The sequence below is a fragment of the Salvelinus alpinus genome, chromosome 4, assembly GCF_045679555.1.
Source record: "Salvelinus alpinus chromosome 4, SLU_Salpinus.1, whole genome shotgun sequence".
Lineage (NCBI taxonomy): Eukaryota > Metazoa > Chordata > Actinopteri > Salmoniformes > Salmonidae > Salvelinus > Salvelinus alpinus.
Window position 1 is genome coordinate 72,842,349 of NC_092089.1, and position 18,161 is coordinate 72,860,509.

Here is an 18,161-nt window from a genome sequence, read left to right on the forward strand (position 1 = left end):
CTTCCCAGAAAACACAGACCAATGCTAGAAGGATTGTTATGGCCAGTACTTTTTGGGAACTGGAACAATACAATTACCTTGCCAAAAACCAAGGCCTACTTACTCATGTCCATTTTATGTAACACAGAACTTTTAGCAATATATTTAAAAAAGGAATGTAATTAATGTGCAGACGAATGCACTAGGTATACCTGTTTTATGTGCGACTTGGATATTTTCCTTTCACTCCCAGGTTTTCCAGTCGAAACCTTGATCTCATTTCATTTAATCCCACTAAACGACTTCAACGGCTGTACGGGTTCCAGTTATGCTGTCTGGATGCCATCGACCACAATGTGAAGAAGCCATTGCCCTCCAAAAAGACAAGAGGAATAAACGCACTACTAACCTCGGCTCTCTGTGTCCTGGGATGACTGGCGTCCATCTCGATGGCGTACACATCCACCAGGTAGAGGTCAGAGCCCTGTTCCCGGTCCAGCTCGGCTGCGGTCTGGATCACTCCAGTATGGCGGCCTATGGTGAACAGGCGTCCCATGGCCTTGCTGCCGCTGCGGACTGACACAATGAAAAATTCCACCTTGGTGGCTGAGCCTCTGGGGCTGGAGGCATCCAGGGAGATGACGTTGGTGCCCGGTGGTTGGCCCTCCTTCAGGATGGTGATGTATTTGGGCTGGGAGAAGACGGGCCCATCGGCGCCCTGGAGGATTATGGCGAGCTCGGTCCTGGAGGTCTTCCTATCCGAGCCATGGTCGGTGGCCGACACGGTCAGGCTGTAGATGAGGCGAGACGGCACCAGCTGTGAGGCCAAGCGGATATCCCCACTGTAGCGGTCCATGATGAACGTGTCCGAGTCCCCCTTCACCAGCTCGTACTCCACCTCGCCGTTGGAGCCCTCGTCAGGATCGAACGCCACCACTGTCGTGAGGATGGAGCCAATGACTATGGTGGACTCTGCAACCAGAGCATTCTGGGAAACAAACGTGGGGACATTGTCATTCAGGTCCGTCACCCATATTGTGACATTTTTCAAGGCAAAGCGCCGGAATTCCACAGGAACTGCCTGGTCAGTGGCTTTAACTGTCAACTCAAAGAGATTGGAGAATTCTCTGTCAATCTCCTTGTTTGTGAATATGAGCCCACTGCTGGAGTCAATGCTGAAATGACCTCCCCTGGGTGTCTGTTGAACTATGGAGTATTCCAGCTGTCCGTTAATGTCCGCATCCGTGTCATGAGCAGTGATTGTCATTACTGATGCAGAGAGGGGCATATTTTCAGGAATGGATTTAAAAATGTCACCAGGGGTAAATATAGGAGGATTGTCATTGAAATCTCTGACATGAATGACCACAGGAATTGTTGAGGACCTTGGTGGTCTCCCATTGTCCTTTGCAGTGATATTCAGTTTGTAAAAAGACTGAGTTTCAAAATCCATCTTTTTTACTAGGAAGATGCTCCCTGTGTTGGGGCTAATGCTAAATGTCCCGTGGTTGTTTGTGGCTGTGATGCTGTATGTTATGTCTGTGTTATGACCCGAATCAGAGTCAGTGGCTGTCACTGAGGCCACCAGCTCTCCAATCCTCATATTCTCCAGAACATCCACAGATATGGCAGAGTTGGGGAAGGAGGGGGAGTTATCATTCTCATCCTGGATGCTAATGCTGAGCATACAGGAGGAGGAGAGGGCCACGGTTCCAGAATCAACAGCAATAATTTTTAACGAGTAGGAGGATGTCGCCTCATAGTCCAGCTTTCCCACTAGTGTGACCTGTCCAGAGCTGCCGTCGATGGTGAACTGGCTCTCCTCGTTGCCCTCCTTTATGTGATAGTGGACCAGTCCGTTTTTGCTCTCATCCACATCGACGGCAGACACCCTCAGCAGCTGCGTCATGTTCTGGGCCGACTCTGAGATGGAGGCCTGGTAAATGTCTTTGGTGAACTTGGGCGCGTTGTCATTGATGTCTTGGATGTAAACCTGCACTTTAGCCTGGTCTCTCAGAGGCTTGGGGAGCCCCTGGTCCGAGGAAACTACTGTAAAGCTGAACACCGCGGCGCCTCTCTGTCTCATTAGTGACTCACGGTCCAACTGCAGAGTACTGGTCAAGTCCCCCGTGATGGCGTTCAGCTCAAAGTTGGGCTGTTGAGTCTCAAACGCGTACCTGACCTCACTATTGGGGCCAAAGTCTTTATCCACTGCAAACACTCGTCCTACCAGCGACCCTCTCTTCTGCTCTTCCTCAAAGTGGAACACATAATTAGTACTGTTAAAGAGGGGGCGATTGTCATTCACGTCGTCCAGAATTACACTGACATTGACACTGGCACTTAGTGGCTCCACTGCCCTGTCTGTGGCCACCAGCACTAAGTTATATCTGTCCTGGACTTCTCTGTCTAGCTCAGCCTTAATATACAACTGCCCGTCTGGAAAGATCCCAAATACGTCGGCTGTGTTCCCGTCAACTATGTCATACATAACCTCCCCATTCAGGCCTGAGTCTTTGTCGGTGGCTTCCACCTTAAAAAAGCGACTGTTGACAGGTTCAGACTCTAAAATAATGACCTCGTATGAGAGCTGATCAAACATGGGAGAGTTGTCATTGACGTCGTACACGCTGACTGTTAACATTAGAGTGGAAGTGAGCAGGGGGACCCCCATATCAGAGGCCAGGACCTCCACCTGGTAGGAGCTGGTGGTGAGCTCTAGCGGCCCTGTCAGTGTGATAAGACCATGTTTCTCATGGATGTGGAACAGGCCTTTGGGGTTCTGCTTGAAGCTATAGACCACCATGCCATTGGTGCCCTCGTCAGGGTCGGCAGCTTTAGCTTGGAATATCAGATGCCCTGTGTGCCAGTTCTCCACTGCACTGACATGCTCGGTGGTGTGGATAAAATGGGGCGCGTTATCATTTAAATCCTTCACTGTGATGTTGACGAGGGCCTCGCCTGTTACCTCACCACCTCTGGCTATGACTTTGAGTTGATAGAAAGACTGCTCCTCTCTGTCTATCTGACTGGATGCTTTGATTTGACCTGTTGCACTACTGACAGTAAATAGCCCCCTCTGGTCCCCTGAGGTGATTAAATATGTGATATTTGTATTCAGATCAACAGTGGTGGCAGATACAGTACCAATAACTGTGCCAATGACCACATTTTCAAACATGACAAAACTGTAGGCGTTCTGACTAAAGGTAGGGGGGTTGTCCTGTGTGTCTATGACATTAATGGTGACGATGGCCTGGGTGTGTGAACGGAGCCCACTACCATCTGCTGCTGTCACCTGCAGCTGGTAGGCGGTCTTCTCCTCTCTATCCAGCGGCACCAGGGTGGTGATTTTGCCCGAGTTACTATTAATGTGAAATTTAGATGTGTCTCCAGCAGTTATGATATACTTCACTGTGCCATTTCTCCCCAGGTCAGGGTCCGTGGCTAATGCAGTGGTTATGAACGAGCCAGAGGGTTCATTCTCTTTGACATTGGCAAAGTACTGGACTGGGTAGAAGACTGGCCTATTGTCATTGATATCACTCAGAGTTACGTTTACTTTACCAATGGAGTGGAGAGGGGGGCAGCCAGAGTCTATAGCCTGGATGTAAAGTAAATAACTCCCCTGGTCCTCCCTGTCCAGTTCTGTGGCTGTGCTCAACCTGCCTGATACAAATTCCAGGCGGAACAACTCTTGTACACTAGACGGGGTCTCCGTGTCAAAAGAGAACCGGATAGTTCCATTGGCCCCAAGGTCATCATCTGAGGCTGACAGCACTAGGAGCTCACTACCAGCCGGAGAGTGCTCCACCAGGGACACATGATACGTGCTCTGTGTAAATGTGGGCACTTGGTCATTCACGTCAGTTATGTTGACTATCAATTTGGTGTAGGAGATTTTGGGTTGCAGCCCCTGGTCTTTGGCACTGATGTTGAGCACTATTTCAGATGCGACTTCCCGATCCAACAAAGCGGCGCTGGTAACCAGACCACTGTTTTCACTGATGGCAAACCAGCCCAAACCGTTTCCAGACACCAGGGAGTAGCGAAGGTTGGCATTTTGCCCGGAGTCGCCATCTGTTGCAGAGACCCCTTTAATGTAGCTGCCTTTTGGAATGTCTTCACTGATATCTACTCTGTACATTGCTTCCTGGAATATGGGTGGGTGGTCATTGATATCATTCACAAAAATAACGAGGCTGGCAAAAGAGGACCTGGCCATGGGTTTGCCATTGTCTGATACCGACACAGTCAGGTTGTAGGAGGAAATGCGCTCTCTGTCTAGAACACTAGCCACTTTGATCAAGCTTAGGTTGGGAACTGGGGAAGTGTGCACTTCAAAGTGTCTCTGCTCATTACCCCCCAATATTGAGACAGATATATTACCATTAGCTGTGGGAGAGTCGGAATCAGAGACTGTCAATAAGGCTACCACTGTACCAATCTGAGCATTTTCATCAACAGAGGCAAACTTAGATGTGGTGGGGAAATATCTAAACTTCACAACTGGATCGTTATCATTGACATCCAGTAGTTTGATAGTGGCCTCTGACCTACCTGACAGAGAAGGTACACCGTTGTCCATAGCATGAATAGTCATAGAGTATTCTTTCTTACTCTCATAATCCAAACGTTCTTTTATAATGATGGTACCTGCTTTAGGATCGATTTGAAAAGGTGTTCCCTCATCTAAAAAGTACCTGATGTCTGCATTAGCTCCCTCGTCTTGGTCTGATGCTGTTATTTGCAGAACACTAGAACCCACTGCTGCATCTTCAAAAACATTAGTTTGATATTGGTCATGATCAAACATAGGGGGGTTGTCATTGATATCTTGGATAGTTACATTTACTTGCAGGTACCCAAACTTTTTAGGGTCTCCTTTGTCCTCCACTTCAATCAAGAGTTGGTAGAAGGGAGTTATTTCCCTGTCCAAGCCTCCAGTTGAAACGAGGTGCAAGAATGCCCCCTCTCCACTAGGATTGACTGTAATATCCAAACGGAATTTCCTTTGCTCGTTGCCATTCACTATTCTGTAGGTGGTGTGATCCACTCCATTACTCCCAATGTCAGAATCTGTAGCGGTGTCCAGAATCACTTGTCTGCCACTACTGGCGTCTTCTTTAAACGAAACTACAATTGATGCGTCGGGAAACACTGGCGAATTATCATTTATATCCAGTACAACAATCCTAACTTCGGTAGGATAGGTAGGTTGGCTGGAGAGGACCACCACATTGATGACATTACTTTGCAAAATCTCCCTGTCAATCACAGAGGAGGTATAAATGACTCCAGTGGTGCCATTAATTGCAAAAAGTTTGTGGTTTTCACTGAAGCGATAGGTGAAGCTGGGTCTCGTCTCTATCGTCCCCACATAGGTACCAATCGGTTGCTCCTCCAATACCTGAAACTCTTGACGGACTTGGCTGGATGAAGAATATTGCGACAGAGTCCATAGCATCAATAAAATCAAATGGAACCGGCCTAAGTCCCTACCTGTGAGCGCCATGGTCAAAATCCAAGTCCACCTTTTTTAGAAAAAGTCCATGCCGAAGATGCATCAACTTTATTCGAGTTTGGCCAACACTAAAGCATTGTATTCCAAAAGTGCGCGACTCACTGTGGTAATTCCAGAAATTATACGGATATTTCCACTGTTTGAGTACCCTGAAGTATTTTCTCCAGTATCTAGATGTAGTAATTGAATCCTTGGGATGCGATGAATCCGTAGTGCTCAGACGTCCCTTACTTGTCAATTAAGTTTCGCCACTAATCCCCTGTAGCAAAACGCATCGTATGTGAGCGGCAGTGCATGATGGTTTATATGCGCAATACAGTTACTGATGAACAGGAACTACAAAAGTGAAAAATACATGCCAATATTAATACCTCTCCGTTGTCAAAGGTGTATCCAAAAGTTAAAAGTGATTAAATAATTGCTTTTATAGAATACGGAAAGCCAGGCACAAATACTCTCAGTGGTACCAATAGAATGTCGCGTGGAATAACGGTGCAGAAGCTTCAGACATCATACACGCGTAGGTCCCTACTAACTTAGAACAAAACTAGAGTTAGACAAACTCCCTCCCACCTGTGATCCCATTGGATAACTGTGCTCCTGCTCGCCCTCCTTGCCTTTCCTTTCTATTGTAAACCGGAGCCCTTGTCGTGGCTTGTGGAGGACAACGTCAATCAAATTAAAGAAAGATCTTTATGGCATATGGCATGAGAGACAGGTAATGAGTGCACCGTTCGTTTGTAACAAATGTAGCTTATTAGGTTACAATATGGAATGCACTGATCTACCTAAACCACATAGTTAGGCCAGGTTGATTAGAAAAGTATCTAATTTAAACTCAATAGGAAGTCTACCAATTGCATTTATCATATAGTCACACATTTAAAAAAAAAAATGTTACCCAATCCATCTTGTTACTCCTTATGTAAAAATGCAAAACAAGATTGCAATTTGGAAATGTATTAATATACAGAGAGTATCATGCGTCTTCTTATATGAGGTAGAGTTTATATATAGGTATGTACCTCCATCTAGTGACTTAATTAAATCATCAAGCAGCAAGAAGGTACAATTATATTCCACCTATGTTTGATAAAAGGCAATATGCAGCGAAAATATCACACGTACTGTAGTTTACTAACGTTCCAATAATATTCTTAAGTGACTGAATAGATGAATCCAAATACCTAAATAACTCCAATATGTTAATAGTATGTAACATTAAACATTTTCACTTTCAATTGGCTTGTCATGTGACTTTAAATATATACAGTCCCAGTCAAAAGTTTGGACACACCTACTCATTCAAGGGTTTTTCTTTATCTTTACTATTTTCTACGTTGTAGAATAATAGTGGAGACATCAAAACTATGAAAAAATACATAAGGAATCATGTACTGTAGTAACCAAAAAAGCGTTAAACAAATCTAAATATATTTTATATTTGAGATTCTTCAAAGTTGCCACCCTTTTCCTTGATGACAGCTTTGCACACTCTTGGCATTCTCTCATCCAGCTTCATGAGGTAGTCACCTGGAATGCATTTCAATTAACAGGTCTGTCTTATTAAAAGTTAATTTGTGGAATTTCTTTCCTTCTTAATGCATTTACAACAATCAGTTGTGTTGTGACAAGGTAGGGTGGTATGCAGAAGATAGCCCTATTTGGTAAAAGACCAAATTTCAAGAACTTTGAAAGTTTCTTCAAGTGTATTCACATAAACCATCAAGCGCTATGATGAAACTGGCTCTCATGAGGACCGCCACAGGAAAGGAAGACCCAGAGTTACCTCTGCTGCAGAGGATAGGTTCATTAGAGTTACCAGCCCAAATAAATGCTTCACAGAGTTCAAGTAACAGACACATCTCAACATCAACTGTTCAGAGGAGACTGTGTGAATCAGGCCATGGTTGAATGGCTGCAAAGAAACCACTACTAAAGGACACCAATAATAGGAAGAGACTTGCTTGGGCCAAGAAACACGAGCAATGGACATTAGACTGCTGGAAATCTGTCCTTTGGTCTTATGAGTCCAAATTGGAGATTTTTGGTTCCAACCGCCATGTCTTTGTGAGGGCAGGGGAGGTGAACGGATGATCTCCGCATGTGTGGTTCCCACCGTGAATGAAGCATGGAGGAGTGATGGTGTGGGAGTGCTTTGCTGGTGACACTGTCGGTGATTTATTTGGATTTCAAGGCACACTTAGCAAGCATGGCTACCACAGCATTCTGCAGCTATATGCCATCCCATCTAGTTTGCGCTTAGTGGGACTATCATTTGTTTTTCAACAGGACAGTGACCCAACACACCTCCAGGCTGTGTAAGGGCTATTTGACCAAAAAGGAGAGTGATGGAGTGCTGCATCAGATGACCTGGCCTCCACAATCACCTGACCTCAACCCAATTGAGATGGTTTGGGATGAGTTGGACCGCAGAGTGAAGGAAAAGCAGCCAACAAGTGTTCAGCATATGTGGGAACTCTTTCAAGACTATTGGATAAGCATTCTAGGTGAAGATGGTTGAGAGAATGCTAAGAGTGTGCAAAGCTGTCGTCAAGGCAAAGAGTGGCAATGAATTTCAAATATAAAATAGATTTTGATTTGTCAAACACTTTATTGGTTACTACATGATTAGATATGAGTTATTTCATAGTTTTGATGTGTTCACTATTATTATACAATGTAGAATATAGTAAAAATAAAGCAAAACCCTGGAATGAGTAGGTGTGTTCAAACTTGTGAACCATAACAGTGTCTGTTCAATTGTTAGATGTGCTGGACAATCAAAGAGGACATGACTCAACCATACTAATTGAATTACAAACGGGATAGTTGGCACAGACTGCATGGACTGACAGCCAATGCACAAACCCATTCAGTGTTCCAGTAGCCTACTAGACAGAGACAGAACGTATCAAAGCAGATTAGCTTCCCACACTGTCTTTCCTGCCTGACAGCCAGTCAGTTAAACTGATTATTCTAAGCCTGAAGCTTGCAGGATGCTTTTAACATAAAAAATCATCTTATTATTATAGTGTTTGTACTATTTTTTTAAGAACTTGGACTGATGTAGTCATGAGCTATTTCAAAGTTGACGGTTTTCAATCAGGATGACTATTTTCCCCATGTCTTACATTTTGTAACAATCAGCTTGGATCTCAAACTAACAATTTTAAAGTTCAAGGAAATACTTTGTTAATATGAGCGCAACAAAAGCAAAACAGACAAACTGTTCTGAAGTGAGCAAAATAAGCATAGTGTCACAAAATCAGAGTTTCAAACTAAATAAAAGTCTTAATGTCCAACTAAATAGGGAAGTCCAAAATCCAATCAATCAGAGTTCAGAGAGCAGAGATGCTTCAGAAGGCTTACCGTTCATCCTCACAAAACCAACAAAAATGTACTCCTTTGATGGATAAGAATAATCCACAAAAATGTGCAATATATATTCCTAATTGTCTATATTTTTAGGCTATGGCCATCTTTGATTTGTCAGCGCAAATAATGCATGCAGGCAGATACAGTACAGTACAGTACATCACATAAACAGTATGAACAGAGGTTTCTGTTATTGAGCAGTGAATTTGGGTTCTTTATCTTTTACATCTCAATGTGCACAGTATGTCTTTTTTTTTAAGCAGGGACAATATAACCTTATCACAGTGATCATTTGTTTGATAGCTATGGCTAATGCATCTAAGCACATCACCACCACACTTGTAGACTTCTGAAAACAGATGTTTCTCTACCTATCGTCTCAGAATCACAAGTGAAATCCCTTGATCTGATTACCTTGTTGGACCCCCTCAAGGACTGGAACATTGTAGCCTGTTTCCTTTTAAAAACACATGAGCAAAACCCTGCAGGACATGTACTCGTAAAATCTGTCAACATACAGTAAAGTCAAGGCCCAGTAATAAAGATCAAATTCAGCAGTCAATGAGAGGATGAAGGAGTGCCATAATCCAAAACAGACATGATGTGCCTCATTGAAAAGTTTTACTGTCATCAGCCGACAGGATGGGCTTGAAAGGCGAAGTGTCAACTCAATGGGAGAAGGACGCATACGGTAGGAACATACTGTAAATAAAAGTCTAGTCATTATTTTAATTCAAATGAGTGGAACATAGTTTCAGGGCTTCCTTTCACCCCAATCTTCAAGTAAACAGTGGGTAAATCCGTCGTTGTACAGTAGAATAATTTATTTGAGTGTTCAAGCAAGGGCAGAGTAAGTTCAAGTGAAAGTCACAAAAGGTTATTGTACAACCAGGAAGCACGAGCCAGTGAAACAACAGTCCCCCTTTTCAAATAACCAGTGTGTGAACGGCCAGGCATTAAAGCTGACAGTGGATCTATTGCGTGTCTGTATTTGTTTAACATGCCTCCAGGTTTTAAATTGTCGTCCATGCTTTCTCAGGGATTTTCCCTGGACCCCTTTTTGCTAAGTAAGATGTAAGGGCCTCCTGTTACCCAACATGCTCTGTTTTTCCCGTGGCGTACAACTATGAATTTCCATCTCCCTGGCCAGTTGTGCTTAGCAGGTCTCAGCACCGGGATATAAATATCAATCAGCCAACTCATTAGAATACATCTGTGTTGCAGGTACAAGAGATCATTTGTCTTTTTTGGAGGAAAACCAGAATATTGTGGTCACATTTTCTTGACATATCCCACTTGTGTCGAGTCTAACATTACATAGACATTTTATATTTGGACTGGAAGTGACTGGGCGTGAGGAGATGTGGATAGCACTAGAGAGTGTTTTGCATGAACCTTAGTGTCCATCCAGAAATAAATGCTATTCATTAAATCCATGCAGCACCAAAACCTGTCCCTATGTCGGCATTTGCCCACCAGATGTCGCCATTGTATCACCATACAAAACAACGTCATACTCAACAATACTGGAGAAGAGGAGTGCTTGTAATGTTTTTTTTCATCGTTACCAGGCCTCCATCCATGCACAGAAATGTAATTTAAACCATCCTATTACATGCATTTACAATTGTTCAATTGACAAGAATGATCATATTTCAAGATAAGATAATGACGGCGATTAGACAGATCACATTCGTTTATCCCTTTGAAAACAATCTGAAACTTTAAACCCAGCGCAGAGGAGTTAGGAGGACAGTGACAAATTGCAGCAAGTGGAGTGTGGTTCTGTTCATTAGGTCCGTATCCATTTCACACTCGCGCTGGGGCTGGATAATTTGGATTCCTTAGATGTCCTTTCAAACTTCAGACTCTGAGTAGAACTTCAGTTAAAATCCCCGAGATGCAGTGTGACGATAGCTTTAACCACGGTGATATTCAAGTATCTCATGCATGCAGCTCCTGTGACCATGCAAAGGGACTTGAGATGGATAGGCATATTATTACAAAGTCTTCGTGACAGAAAAGAAGAAGAAAGTGACATTTAAAAAGGAACCTCACAGTAGATGCTATAAAAGAGAAACAGTGCATAGAGAAACAGAGAACTGCACACTATATAATGCTCGTAGAGTAGATAGTGTATAAAGTTTACTGCCACAGTTATGCATTCATACGTAACATGAAGAAGACATTGTATTCACAGTATTCACAGTCAATTTAAGAGCATGATCATGCTCTCTTTTATGTATTCACTTTGTTTGAAGATAGTATCTTCAAATTGAATCAGTTCTTGGAGATTTTGAGCGATTGCAGAAGACGTATAAATCCATTTTTAAGGATATTCTTTTCAATCTGTAAGTACGTTTGAGGCTTCGTCGCAGCTCGTCAATTATTTAGTAATGCAAAGTTGTGCTTGGTGTCATAAACCACCACCCTTACCCCTCCACAACCATAAAATGTTGATGTGAAGAAAACGGCAGTGGACTTGTTGTATGCCACGTCAAGGGCATCGTTTTACAAGCCATAAAGATATTCCATTAAGCAGGAATTGCGGTTAGGGTTTTTATTCGGGCTGTTTAATGACACATACACTTTGATGATTGGAATCTTTACGCTGCATTTGGTTTCTGGTTGAAATGTGGGGTTATAGGTTTGAAGGAGGTGCAGTGTATAAGGCTGAGGCTGAGCAATTATGTCTACAATTAGACTGTTGAAGATCGAAGTACATCAACTCTGATGTTTACATCATTGTTAATTACCATGAATTAATGACAGTGAGCTTGAGATATTTTATTCTCACCCAGATGGACGAGCAACATCATGCAGCACTGTTGTGTTGGCATCAATATTTCCACCTTTTCAGCATTAAAATGTGAAATTCGTATTTTTCTATATGGGTGTTATGCTGGTTAAAGGGCTTCACATAATTAAAATATTGCCTCATATTACTTGTGCTTAATTCTATTCCACCATCTTTGCTTTTCATAACATCACATAGTTCTCAGTCACCCAAACAAATGCATTCCACATTTCTTAAGGAGGAATGTGATATCTTTAATAATATTACACCCATGGAAAAGTTGTGCCCAAGAGCCTTATTTTAATGTTCTGACTGTGGGGGCAAGCACATAAGTCTCCTAGGAAAGAACAATACTGTCTTCTCTGATTCAGTGATCACATATCCTGCCTGGTGGCGGATTGAAAAGGTGTTGGGCTAAGGATCGATCCCTGAGGCACTCCATTAAACCAAGTTCAACTGTGGAAGCATTTTTTGAGTTTCACCGGTGTCAAATGTACTTCAACCAATAAGGTGCCTGAGGTAAAAAATGTAAAGATAAAAGAAAAGGGACATTTCACCTCAATCCCCCAAACTTTAAAATCACAGCTGGAATAAAAATCTATGAATTAGATCAAATTTGTCATGCTACTGTACAAAGCAAAACAAATATCACATTTTTGGTCGATAAGCCAATAATAATAATGTCTGGACAAAACTTTTTTTTACCCATATGAGAAGGGAACAGGAGTCCAGGAAGTGGGTCCAGGAGTTTGGCAAGCGCATGCAGAGTTCCATTGAGATTGGGAGATGTTCTGTAATTTCCAACCCCTGGCTAATGTGTCCAGCCTGCTCTGTGGTGGGAGTGTGATTTCCACTTCAGATGACAAACTTGTGCATGTGAACTCCCTTATGTGCTCCTTGTCATGTTTCTATTTAAATGCATACTCTACAGAAGTCACTGGGTTCGGGGCAATAATGGCCTCTGTGCGAGTGCTCCCTCCTCTTTAGCTTCACTTTATGTTTGTCGGCATAGTGACAAAACCCCTGGACATGCTTGACATGAAGTATTGATGTGCACAAAATCTGTCTCCACGACTACCAAAAGCTACAGTAGAAACTGCAGAGTGGAGCTATAATGGTGAATTCTTAGATGAACAACCTCATGTCTATTCTGAACTAAATGACTGACAGACTGACTTCACTAGCAAATGGAGAACACTGTGACTCAGAACAGGTTCAGAAGGTGAATGTGGGTGAATATAATTCAACGCTAATGACAGTCCATTTTGTTTATTTTTTGGAAAACAGATAACGATTTGAGGAGAACTTTCCACCCGTCTGTGAAAGATATTAATTTGGGTTGGAGGCAATAATGTGCAATTCTCCCACCATAACGCAGATCTGTATCATGTAACAAATCTGGTTTTATCTCTGGCATTCCTTGGAAAAACATCCTCTCCCCAAAATGGGATTCAATGTCACTGTACAAACACAAAACCCTCTACTCGCTTGAACGCATTGCTTGTACAGTATCTCTGATCAAAGGTGTAGACCTTCTTTCCTTGAGAGTGTATCTCCAGTGCCATCCATCACGTCCAACAACGGAAAAACAGCTGTGCTCTATCGGATGCTTGTTCGCACCTCAGTGATGTATCAAGATACCTTAACTTGCAGGAGTATTGTTATACATCACTACGCACACACCCTTATCCAGAGCGACTTACAGCAGTGGGTGTATACAATTTCATACTTTTTTTTTCTTTCATACTGGTCCCCCGTGGTAATTGAACACACTACCCTGGTGTTGCAAGTGCCATGCTCTACCAACTGAGCTACACGAGACTCTATTGGATGTACAGTATTATTGGTCTTGTGCATCTTTGAGAAACATCCACATCGAGATGTGTAGGTACAGTACTGTGTGTATTATGTGTGTATTATGCGCTGTGGGGAAATAGGAATAACGTTTTGAGCTATTGTTCTGGAAACAAGGATGGAGTCTCAGTAAATGATCTATTGTTTCTCTACACACAGGCAGAGGCCGTTTATCAAACTTGTTTTGATGGACTTGGGTTTGTGTTGTCAACTGAGCAAAATGGTCTCTGGCCAAGGCATTCGGGGAGGCCAGAATATGCTTAGGTGGCACAAAAGCAATTTTAGCTGATTATGGTGCCGCTGTGCGATCCCAAGGGGATTTTATGATATCATAAGTGTTAATTGCGGTGGCATTAGCAAAATGCGGTACAAGTATTTGCTTTAGTGTGTTTGCCATTGTCCATGTTAGCCATTTAATACCCAGCCAAACAACCCCAAATAAATGAGGGGCTAGCATTATATATCAGTGTAATATGGTATGTGTAATATGCAATTAACGTATATGCAATCATAAAATCATGTTTATTAGGTTGTTATACGTTTATTAGGTTGGTAGCTTGATACTTATAGTCATCCACATATGGATTTTAACAATTGCAATTTCAATCTGACACTACACAAATCAACAGGCTAAAATGATTTCCTTTACAACATACCTTCTGATACAGTGTTGTTGCCATTCTAAAATGAGGTTTGACTACAAACTTTGCTTTCGGGAGTCAATTATTGACTTAATGACTATGTTGAAATCATAGCATTGTTTTCTTCACTCTGTGAAAGAACAATGTCTGTTATTATCAAGATGGTTTACTTCAGCGAAACACAGTTGGATTGTGACTTTTCAGTTGCAGAGAACACCCAGCTAGCACATTTGGTTCCTTGGAAGTTGTGGGAATGTTTGTTTTTGGTATTTTATTAGGATCCCCATTAGCTGTTGCAAAAGCAGCAGCTACTCTTCCTGGGGTCCACACAAAACATGAAACATGACATAATACAGAACATTAAAATTAGACAAGAACAGCTCAAGGACAGAACTACATAATAAAAACGTTTTAAAGGCACATGTAGCCTACATATCAATACATACACACAACTTATCTAGGTCAAATAGGGGAGAGGCGTTGTGCCGTGAAGTGTTGCTTTATCGTTTTTTTGAAACCAGGTTTGCTGTTTATTTGAGCAATACGAGATGGAATGGAGTTCCATGCAATAATAAGGGCTCTATATAATACTGTTCGCTGTCTTGAATTTGTTCTGGATTTGGGGACTGTGAAAAGACCCCTGGTGTCAGAGCTGTGTGTAAGTTGACTGTGCAAACAATTTGGGATTTTCAGCACATTAATGTTTCTTATAAAAAGAAGTGCCCTTAGCCAAAAGAGACTGGCATGGATAGTATTTACATCAGCCCTCTGATTACAATGAAGAGCAAGACGTGGCGCTCTGTTCTGGGCCAGCTGCAGCTTAACTAGGTCTTTCCTTGCAGCACTGGACCACACAACTGGACAATAATAAAGATTAGACAAAACTAGAGCCTGCAGAACTTGCTTTTTGGAGTGTGGCGTCAAAAAAGCAGAGCGTCTCTTTATTACGGACAGACCTCTCCCCATCTTTACAACCACTGAATATACAGTTGAAGTTGGAAATTTACATACACTTAGGTTGGAGTCATTAAAACTAGTTTTTCAACCACTCCACAAAATTCTTGTTAACAAACTATAGTTTTGGCAAGTCGGTTAGGACATCTACTTTGTGCATGACACAAGTAATTTTTCCAACAATTGTTTACAGACAGATTATTTCACTTATAATTAACTGTATCACAATTCCAGTGGGTCAGAAGTTTACATACACTAAGTTGACTGTGCCTTTAAACAGCTTGGAAAATTCCAGAAAATGATGTCATGGCTTTAGAAGCTTCTGATAGGCTAATTGACAGCATTTGAGTCAATTGGAGGTGTACCTGTGGATGTATTTCAAGGCCTACCTTCAAACTCAGTGCCTCTTTGCTTGACATCATGGGAAAATCAAAAGAAATCAGCAAAGATCTCAGAAAAAATTGTAGACCTCCACAAGTCTGGTTCATCCTTGGGAGCAATTTCCAAACGCCTGAAGGTACCACGTTCATCTGTACAAACAATAGTGAAAGTATAAACACCATTGGACCACGCAGCCATCATACCGCTCAGGAAGGAGACGCGTTCTGTCTCCTAGAGATGAAAGTACGTTGGTGCGAAAAGTGCAAATCAATCCAAAACAACAGCAAAGGACCATGTGAAGATGCTGGAGGCAACAAAAATTTCTATATCCACAGTAAAACGAGTCCTATATCGACATAACCTGAAAGGCCACTCAGCAAGGAAGAAGCCACTGCTCCAAAACCGCCATAAAAAAGCCAGTTTGCAAATGCACATGGGGACAAAGATCGTACTTTTTGGAGAAATGTCCTCTGGTCTGATGAAACAAAAATAGAATTGTTTGGCCATAATGACGATTGTTATGTTTGGAGGAAAAAGGGGGAGGCTTGCAAGCCGAAGAACACCATCCCAACCGTGAAGTACGAGGATGGCAGCATCATGTTGTGGGGGTGCTTTGCTGCAGGACGGACTGGTGTGCGTCACAAAATAGATGGCATCATGAGGGAGGAAAATTATGTGGATATATTGAAGCAACATCTCAAGACATCAGTCAGGAAGTTAAAGCTTGGTCGCAAACGGGTCTTCCAAATGGACAATGACCCCAAGCATACTTCCAAAGTTGTGGCAAAATGGCTTAAGGACAACAAAGTCAAGGTATTGGAGTGGCCATCACAAAGCCTTGACCTCAACCCTATAGAAAATGTGTGTGCAGAACTGAAAAAGCGTGTGCGAGCAAGGAGGCCTACAAACCTGACTCAGTTACATCAGCTCTGTCCAGGAGGAATGTGCCAAAATTCACCCAACTTATTGTGGGAAGCTTGTGGAAGGCTACCCGAAATGTTTGACCTAAGTTAAACAATTTAAAGGCAATGCTACCAAATACTTATTGAGTGTATGTAAACTCCTGACCCACTGGGAATGTGATGAAAGAAATAAAAGCTGAAATAAATCATTCTCTCTACTATTATTCTGACATTTCACATTCTTGAAATAAAGTGGTGATCCTAACTGACCTAAGACACGGCATTTTTGCTAGGATTAAATGTCAGGAATTGTGGAAAAACGGAGTTTAAATGTATTTGGCTAAGGTGTATGTTAACTTCCGATTTCAACTGTATATGTTTTTATCATGACAGTTTACAATCTAAGGTAACGCCAAATAATTTAGTCGCCTCAACTTGTTCAACAGCCACGCCGTTGATTACCAGATTCAGCTGAGGATTAGAATTTAGGGAATGATTTGTAACAAATACAATGCCCTTAGTTTTAGAGATGTTCAGGACCAGTTTATTAGAGCGTTAGGCCAGTATCCGAAAGGTTGCTGGATCGAATCTCCGAGCTAGCAAGGTAAAAATCTGTCATTCTGCCCCTGAGCAAGGAGGTTAACCCACTATTCCCCGTGTGCCGAAGACGTGGATGTCAATTATGGCAGCCTCCCGCACCTCTCTGATTCAGATCCCGTAGGATCGGTGTCCCTATACCGGGACAGTTGTTGCTAACATGCGCTAATGTGACTAGAATAACAGCAAACTATCCAGGACATAGACATGTCTTATATGGACAGAAAGCTTAAATTATTGTTAATCTAACTGCACTGTCCAATTTACAGGGGAAAGGGGAAAGGGGGATACCTAGTCAGTTGTACAACTGAATGCATTCAAAATAAATGTGTCTTCTGCATTTAAATATGCTGAGAATGTTCTAAAGGCAAGCAACTATCCATCACCATTCCCAGAACATTGTGGGATGGTTGTATGCAAATTAACTTTAAGACAACCACGCTCTCACCAAGCTCTAAGAAACATATGGTTCTCAGAACGTTATGTGTTAGCTGGGTATAGTTCATGATTGTGTAAAATAGAGGCATTCAGGCCATCAGCCAAGCAGCACATTTTGCCTCTGTGAAATGACTCACAATTAGGTCCATTGAGACAACTGTCAGCAAGGCAAATCAGTCTTTTTTACTAATTAAGGGAGAGACTTCCCCATTGTTTACACAAGACATGATAAAGTATTCAGGAACAGTGGTTCCTTTGAATAGCGGGAAAGTGTTCTTTCATCCCTAAGGCCATCGTGCGGGTCCTTAGGCATCAAAATGTGTCAGAGCTTTTTGATGCAGGACTCAGAAAGACAAGTCACCTGCATCTTTCATGTTGTCGAGGAGAGCGATGAGAGACGGGAGTTGTCCGAAGTGTGTGTGACTGACTTGCAGTTGGTGCTGTGTGTGTGTTTGCAATCCCTCCGTGACTAAGATAGCCCAAGGTCATCTGGCCGCCCAGGAGGAGGAGGAGAGAGGGGAGGCTGGGTAGATGCCTGTCGGATTACCTTACCGCGGTCTGAGGTCATCTTTGTGTGGACGTCCCGGGTTAGCTGGGATTCAGGTGTCAATCAAAGCCAGTCTCACCGCAACTGGAATGTGGTAAACAAGACTGCGTGGTCTCTGGAACCCGGTGTAGAGAGCATTTCTGCAGTCAGCGCAACAATGTCACACCTC

General features: G+C 42.6%; 1 protein-coding gene across 2 annotated transcripts in view; it reads right to left on the bottom strand.

Annotated features, from left to right (window-relative positions):
- Window positions 1–6,018, bottom strand: part of LOC139574400 (protocadherin Fat 4-like) — a 98,595-nt gene extending 92,577 nt beyond the window's left edge. For both annotated transcript variants that reach the window (XM_071398933.1, XM_071398932.1), the window contains exon 1: window positions 389–6,018. In XM_071398933.1, coding sequence (XP_071255034.1) covers window positions 389–5,494 — 5,106 coding nt within the window. In that variant the 5' untranslated portion in view covers window positions 5,495–6,018. The remainder of the gene's footprint in view (window positions 1–388) is intronic.
- Window positions 6,019–18,161: the final 12,143 nt, after the last annotated feature.